Source organism: Bombus vosnesenskii, unplaced genomic scaffold (assembly GCF_011952255.1).
Source record: "Bombus vosnesenskii isolate JDL3184/JDL3185 unplaced genomic scaffold, Bvos_JDL3184-5_v1.1 scf7180000013264, whole genome shotgun sequence".
Taxonomy (NCBI): Eukaryota; Metazoa; Arthropoda; class Insecta; order Hymenoptera; family Apidae; genus Bombus; species Bombus vosnesenskii.
This window is the reverse complement of record NW_022882924.1, coordinates 4642474-4650770: the sequence shown is the minus strand read 5'-3', so window position 1 is coordinate 4650770 and position 8297 is coordinate 4642474. Positions and strand designations below refer to the sequence as shown.

At 27.6% G+C, this 8297-nt stretch overlaps 1 protein-coding gene across 1 annotated transcript; it reads right to left on the bottom strand.

The window, feature by feature from the left end:
* Positions 1 to 482: 482 nt before the first annotated feature.
* LOC117238378 (ras GTPase-activating-like protein IQGAP1) lies at positions 483 to 7473 on the bottom strand. The gene is made up of 26 exons (XM_033503233.1): positions 7323 to 7473; positions 7067 to 7160; positions 6753 to 6987; positions 6528 to 6672; positions 6295 to 6452; positions 6083 to 6217; positions 5924 to 6008; positions 5749 to 5840; positions 5505 to 5670; positions 5272 to 5435; positions 5066 to 5200; positions 4816 to 4972; positions 4499 to 4744; positions 4277 to 4425; positions 4070 to 4213; positions 3689 to 3994; positions 3437 to 3601; positions 3256 to 3369; positions 2844 to 3181; positions 2536 to 2760; positions 2088 to 2478; positions 1830 to 2009; positions 1626 to 1755; positions 1281 to 1554; positions 929 to 1210; positions 483 to 870 (listed from the first exon to the last, which is right to left on the bottom strand). The coding sequence occupies exons 1-26, from the start codon at positions 7360 to 7362 to the stop codon at positions 510 to 512; spliced, it is 4911 nt and encodes a 1636-aa protein (XP_033359124.1). The 5' UTR covers positions 7363 to 7473; the 3' UTR covers positions 483 to 509.
* Between the last annotated feature and the right edge of the window lie 824 nt (positions 7474 to 8297).

Here is an 8297-nt window from a genome sequence, read left to right as displayed (position 1 = left end):
ATTTTTATAAAATTTAAAAAATATATATTTCTCTCTTCTAAGATTTCTAATCATATTTAAAAGCTTTTGTTCCATAGACTTCTTTGTGTATTATTGTTAAATATATCTTATTACATGAAATTAAAAGTAATTGAATCATTGCAGGCAAGTTTTACATTATATATAAATTAGTAAGATCTCGTAAAATTTTTCTATACCTTGTTATGTTATACTGGTCATTCACAATAACAGATACATGCATACCAAATATGAAAATACGAAATCTTGTATTAAAAAAAGTCAGATTCTTCTAAATATAACTATTTACAAATATTAATCATATTTTAAAAATTGTTATACGGTAATTGTGAATTTTGTAAATCAAATCTAAAACTTTCACGAACTATAAGAAATTAATATGTGACAAATCTTTGTTTAAAAGCTCATAATTGCAAGAGGACATTGCACAAGTGCATAATTTTCATATTAATATAGCTATATAAGTAACATAATTTAATCCTCTCTTTTTTTCAAGTTTTACCATAAAATTTTCGATTTAATAAATACAACAGCAAATTTACATTAACTTTTGCTTTACCAAACATATCCATAATTGGTGCACCTTCAAACTGTAACTCAAGTAATTTTTGTATGTCGATATCAATCTTTTCCATTTCTACTCCCATAAATTTACAACGCACGCTAAAAAGACCACTATGTTCTGTTGGACTTATTTCAAAAATTACATTTTTAAACTGCGATTGTGGAAGTCCATCAACTTCTAACAGTACTCCTTTTTCTTGTAGTTTGGCCGCAGAATATTTCAGTGTCATCTTAGATCTTAATTTAACTTGATTATTTTTTTGACTGGCTTTAAGTGCTTGCAAAGATCTGTAAACAATTTGTATCCATTACAAGTATGAAATGTAAGGAAAAATTATATACATACCCTTTGCCCGTGTGTAGATTCTCCAAACATCGTTGTATATATTCATTATAGTACTCTACTTGTTCTTGGTAATATTTGCATTTTTCTTCCAGTCTTTGTTTAGTTGTTCGTAAAGTCTGTAATTCTTTATTCCGAATAATTCGATATTTTCCTTTATTACAAAGATCTTTGGCCACTGCAGTTATAATATTTTGATACCCATCGTCTCGACTGACCCATCCGTCAAGTTCGAGTTTATTAAGATACGCCCGTAACTGAAGCTTACAATCATTCAACGATGAACTGTAAATAAATTTTTATTTTTTTTTTGTTTAATAATTAATAATTTGTTTCATTACTATATACTATATACCTCTTATGAATAGTAGTTAAAGTAGGCGATAAGCTGGAGCATTTTACGTCGTGTAGGTTTTTTTGCACAGGAGAACATACAGGAACTTCTAGAGCTTTAACTAATGTTTGACCTTTTAAGAACTGCAGTACAGAAACCAATAATTCTTTCGTTTTTATGAAGAGCTTGTTCAAACTAGCATCTTCGTCTTCTGGTACTTGAAATTTATTCGTGAGTACCAGACATACTTCCATTTTCCCAAAGCGTATTAAATTCGCTTCACAAGCAACATCAGCTAATAAATAATTGTAATATAACATATTAGGCTCGATTAAATAAAATGAATGATAATAAATTATTTCTTACAGATTCCAAGTAAAGATGCAACAGTTGGCGCAGGACCTAAATCATCCAATAAATCATGTAAGGAATCCATTGGATCTGATGCTATCTGATCTTGATATTCTAACATAAGACAATGAGTGTCACAAATTTCCTGTAAGTAATATAATTAAAAAGATTAATAATGAGAAATTTCCGATTTTTGCGTGATTATTACAGTTCGTTTACTTGTAAAGAAATATAAATCTCAGGTCTCTGAATGAGTGTGGCTTCCGTATATTCGTGTATACAAAAATGTTCTTCTAAATCTTCAATTTGACAACAATAACGGAAGAATTTTTTAAACTTTTCATGGCATTCAATTATAAATGGATTCAAACAAACTAGATGTGTGGCCTCTTCACCAAACTAAAACAAAAATTTATATAAAATGTGTGTCTTTTGTTTAGTTCTAAAGATTATGATTGTTAAAATGAATGTAATTACCCCTTTCTTAGAAGCAGCAAATTGTAATATTTTTGCAATACTCGCTAAATTTCTTCGTTGATCATTTGATAATGATCTATCAATTGGTAATGTAATTATATCGAAAGCATCTGGAGCTACAATAGCTGCATTTATAAAATGATAATAAATCAAATTTCCCACTACTTTCAAAATATCTTTTTCTGGAGCATTTGGAAATTTTTCAGTTAAGGAGTCGTTTAAAATTTTAGCCATATATAACATTCCATATGGTATCAAATCTCGTGATTCAGTTATTTTAGTCAAAAATTCTAAAACAGTACTTTGTAATAATTCTATTCCTTTATTTAATCTAATTTGTACTTGCTCATAATCTAAAGCTTGTTGTTGTGTTACCGTATAAGGCAAATTCCTGTTGAAACAAATGATTATAAAACAACATTGACTTACATATTTGCTTTAAACTTACGATGTTTCTCCTGTTTCCATTTCTAACTGATTTCGCCAGCACTTATAAATATCAATGGGATTCGTTTCTATATTTAATGTACGATCGGCTAAAATTTTTTCAATAATTGGTCCAACAATTTGTCTCAAAGCTCTTTGGCCATTTAATTGCCGTGCATAATTTACTGCCATTTTCAAGACAAGAGGGTTTCCGGTAACGACTTCAGATGGTTTTTGAAATTTACATCTATATATTAAATTATAATTATTAGTTATTTTACATTTGACTTATATTCATCATATCATATTTTTATGTAATGGTCACTATACCTGATTTCTTCTTGTAATGCACTCCCAAATAATTTTAATAACAAATATTCTTCTCTGATATTTGATCCAAAGTTAAACAATGTTAAAATCACATTTTGGAGAAACTTATTTGTTTTACTTTGAGGTAAGAGGAATAAAAGTTTTGATAAGTATTTTGGATTAGTTTGCAGTGCATAAAACAAATGTTGATATCCTTCCAACATTTTTCGACCTTCTTTAGTTAATGATTTTAAGCCTTTGTGTGAAATAACACCATCCGATAAAGAGCTTCTTTGATCTCTGTTGGAATGCTTTTGCTTTGCAAGAGTTTCTAAGCTCCTTCCATGGGCTACAACATCCTAAAATTTATAGTCTTGTAGATATATTTTTAATCAAGTCTAAATTCAATATATTTTTTTATTTTAAACATTACTTGTAGTGTAATTCTATTTTGTATAAGTAAACCAATTTTTATATCCATACTATCCAATTGTTGGGATAAAACCTGGTTGTGTCGTATACTTTGCACAACTTCGAGTTTTAAATTCTGTAACAGTAAATTCACTATAGAATATAAATAATTGAACTATTGTTATAATATTAAACACTTATACTTGTAACTCTAAGTCTTTGTCATAATCTTCTGCGTTAAAATTTAAAATCGCAGAAAAATGACGAACTACAGGAAATGGTGGTTTTTCCTTATGTAACAATGAACGGAAAGCATGTCTTTCGGCACGACTCCGCCACAAAGCTTGTATTTTTATAATCTTTTCTTCCTAAAAAGTATAATATATTAAATAAACTAATTCAACTCTTAATGCATCATATATAAAGTTGTAACAAAAAAGAAATGGATCATTTACATGTTTTCTATAATAATCCAATATGTTTGCATATTTAGTTTCCACTTTCAAAGACGTATTTTGAGATTTTTTTTCATTATATTTTTTTTTATCTTCTAGTAATTTCTCATATTGTTTACGCTGTACTATACTTCTCCACCAAGCTTGGATTCGAATAATTTTATCTACATTATTATAAAAATATGTAAACCTGTTAGAAAGTTTTTTTCTCAATAAATATCCACGGGCATAAGCTTGGAACCAGATTATCTGATTATTTATTTTACACTTTTTGTGTTTTCTTGCAGTAATGCTTTTTATTAATTCCTGGAAATAACGAACAGATATACCTTTTAACATTTTTTTGATTTAAATGGCTTAAATCTTTTAGTTGTACAATACTTTTATGTCTTCCATATCAATATAAAATGTTTCCGTCAGATTTTTTGGACAATCCCAAGTATAATTGTAGTTCTTTAAATCTAAATAGGATTCATTATTTTTATGAGTAACATAACGAACAAGTTCGCAATTGTACTTTTCACTCTGAAATATGGAAGAAAATTATTAAATTACATTCTGCATATATAGTTTACTATACAATTATACCTTCATATTTTTTAAATCGTATAAGGTTTTATAACAATTTTCTTTATATTCCTCTGGTATTTTAATACCAAATTTTTGAAGGCATTGAAGTATAAATGACATATCATTTTGCTTTAATCCAATATTAATGTTTGATAAAAATTTACAGACTGCAAAAAAAACGAAAAATATTAAAGCACTATAAGCATAATAATAAATAAATAACATATGCATGCATTGTACCATTTTTAACATTTGAAGATTCTGTATTAACAACTTTTGTTACATTTTCTACATCTTCTAGCCACAATTCAGAACCATCAATATGTTTTTCTTCGAGGCATTTTTTAAATAATTTCAAATAAAGAGATACATCTTCTGGTGAAACAGGAGTTTGTAATTTTAAAATAGAATTTTTTAAAGCAGCTATAATACCATTTCGGTCATTTTCTACGACAGCAGAGTTTAATTGACGTAGAACTTGTATTACTGTCAAGACATTAAAAAATTAAAAATATTGTATAATTTACATAGATGTACACAGTTTACACAAAATATACCTTCATCATCAATTTGGCACTGTTGATTGACAGCATCAATGCAGTCTTGAATATCGATATATGTTAATAAAGGACATTCTTCATCAGCTGCCTGCTTTTTACATCGAACTGCTGCTAATGCTCTATAATACTTTACTTTATTCCCTTGATCTAATTCCTAAGATATGATATGTATATATATATATATATATGTATATGTACACAAAAATAATTACTCATTACAATTATAATTATAAAAATATAAACTCACAGAAACATGGCAATCTGGATTTGTCAATGCTTGATAAACTAAATCTGGATTTCCCGTGTCTACAGCTTTACTAATTTCTGCAATTGTTGATAAAACACGCGTACTGGCTACAATATCGCTATATGAAAGGTCGTTCTATTAAGGATATTATTTTTATTAATACAAATTTTTTACATTATTTTATATCTTACATATTCTATTTTTACCTGAGATTCAATACGATCAATTTTCATCTCTTCATAATATAACGGTAATGCAAAATCATCAATTTTTTCTCTCAATCCTAAATCAGGTTTTTTTAGAACTTCATAGAAATCATCTCGTACACCATTTTGTAATATTAGATTTAAAAGCTTTACACAATCCTCACCTACGTTAAGAAAAATATTTGGAATAACAATTACATTTAATAAGATAATCTTTGTTATGCAATACTAACGTTTCCGAGATTTAAGTGCGGTTTCATTTGCTTTATCAATTTCCTTCTGAAATAGTTGCTTCCAATGATGATAATTGCTTTCTGAATATATATTGTTCCACTCAGAGCTTTCTAATAATTGCATTAGTTGTTCTTTATACAATTGTGCATTCTCGTGAATGATATTCTGAAAAAAATAAAATAATACTGATAATAGAAGAATTATAAACGAATATATTAATAAGAATGTCAAGGTAAAACATACTTTTAAACACAATGTAGACGTCTTTAATATATCCATAAAATCATTATTTTTACAACGAATAGACTGAATTATATTTTTCATAGTACACTGAACTAAAAAAGATGTGCATAGTTAGAAAGAGAAACATAATTCAAAAAATAATAATTAGAAAATAATAATTCTCATTACAACTTACCATTAACACAATTAATATGACCTTGAATTTCTGCTTGAGTTAATAATTCATCATATACATCTGGTACATAAGTATCATTAAGAGACTGTTAAAATTATATTATTAATACTTATTAGAAATATAACTAAAGAAATTTTGATTAGGAGAATCATTGCTTACTCTATTAAGCATAGCTTGTGCTTTAGATTCCTTTGCTTCAAACAAAGCATCAGTGTATTCCTTACAGTAGCAAGGCATAATATTGTTCAACTGCACTACTTTATTTTGAAGAGCAGTTAATATTTTCTCATTATTCTTAAAATGAAATATTCATTCATTAATTATTCAAATTGTTACTTAAAGTACTTTATAAATAAAAGTGACATCCATACTTTTTCTGTAATAGATTGATTGACTGCTATTACTGCAGCATGAAGTGTTGCTGCATCAATCTCCATATTATTTGCTAATAAGCCGCCAATTTTTTGGAAGGAAGGCATTTGAATTCCATATTTCTTTAATTCCTTACTAACAGCATTTATTTCTTCCTCTAGAAAGAATGAAATGGTAACAAAATAACATGATCAATGGATTTTTTCACAGTATAGTAGAATCACACAAGTACCAGTAAAATTCACTTTTCCATATAAGTCTTGAATTTGTGGAGCTTTGCCCAGTTTAAACAAATGAGTACTCAGAGCATGAATACAATATATTGCACGAGGCATATTTTTTTTATCGTAGATATCTGTTGTTTCTGGCTGAAAAGTCTATTAAAAAATTATTCTTATTATTTTAGGTAAATATAATTATAAATAATAATTTAATCTTATGTAAAAAAAACACGTACTAGTGGTAACTGCATGGATTTTAAGCACTTTAAAAAGTGGTTAATATTATCTGTATGTTTAAATTGTAAACCAACTGCTGCATAGCGCTTTTGTTCAGAGTCATATATTTTATGAACAGACAAGGATTCAGGTGCCATAAAATGGGCAAGTTTTGCTAAATACACTCCGTTTCTTAAATTCTCTTCTAATTCAGTTGTTGGTGGTAAAGTTTCTCTAAGACATGCTTCCATCCATCTATTAAATAAGGAATATTTAGTCATTCTTAAGTAAGCAGAATAATAACAATTTATTAAAAACTTGGCAACATATTTACTTCTTGGCTTCCTCTAAATGACAGAGGTATTCATAAGCAACTGTTTTATGACGTTGTTCATCCATTTCATCTGCCGATTTACGGATATCCGTCCCTGCAAAACTTTATCTTCTAAATAAAGAATCAAAATCTAGGTATGTATTCCATAACAATATTACTACAATATTCAATTTCATGTTGCAACTTTCGATTTGACATTTACATGATATAGGGTACAAAGAGAAAATTAAATGTCCACACTGATCATTAATTTTACCTCTTTCATGATTACTTAATTTATCGTCGATATCACTCATATCAAAGGATAAGAAAATGCAATTAACACATAAAAAGTGAGAATGACACACAATAGTTGGAGTACGTTAAATTCTACAAATTCAAACTTGTTCAAAACTACAAGAATGGTGCAACACTGACAAATCGTACCAACTGTAGCGTTGTGTATCTCTAATACACCGTCCAATACTATTGGACAATCTTGTATGAGAAAGGACTATTGTCTACTAACTTCGTACCTCTCATAATTCAATTCAATTCAATTCGATTCGATTCGATTCGATTTAAGTGAATAGACGTAAAACATAAATAATAAATGATTGTTCTTAACTTATTAAACACCAAATAAAATAACTAAATAACAAAGAAAAAATTCAATTTCAATTTTATATATAGACTTTAAGATCCAAAGCATTAAAAATCAGTTAAACTAATCAGTTAAGAATTGAAACTAAAAGGAAAAGTTTCTTGAACGTCAGGAATTACTCCTAACTATAATTACTTATATTATATGTGATTAAAGGAAATAAACGATATAAAACGTAATTACAAATAAATTTTATTTAATACTACCAGTAGTTCTAAGTTTCACTATCTTCTCATTTTTATCTTCTTTACTTTTGTCATTTCTTACATAAACTTAACACGTACATGTTAAACCAGCATTTGCATTATTCATTTACAGTTCAAAAAATCATAGATTCATAAAATCTAATGAAATTAATAATCGATTTAGAAGATATAAAATATGTATTTATTACTGGAACCTTGAAATATTTTTATCTTTTTCTCAGGATTTTTGCGGATAATTTCATATAGCATTTAGCTTTCTGAAAAGCCAAAGTTTGTTAACGTACATTTGCATGCGTTGCTTCATTAATGAAACGCACATATTGTGTATACGTTAATATACAGATATTGTCGAAGTAGTGTATGTAGAAGCTAAGGAGGAAAC

What these genes read in the sequence shown, in the direction of transcription:
- LOC117238378 (XM_033503233.1), bottom strand. Translation starts at nt 7,362, where the DNA reads ATGAGTGATATCGACGATAAATTAAGTAATCATGAAAGAG. An exon ending in CGTCTACATTGTGTTTAAAA is followed by an intron (nt 5,671 to 5,748) that starts GTATGTTTTACC and finishes TATTTTTTTCAG; the next exon opens with AATATCATTCACGAGAATGC. An exon ending in TTGATATGGAAGACATAAAA is followed by an intron (nt 3,995 to 4,069) that starts GTATTGTACAAC and finishes CGTTATTTCCAG; the next exon opens with GAATTAATAAAAAGCATTAC.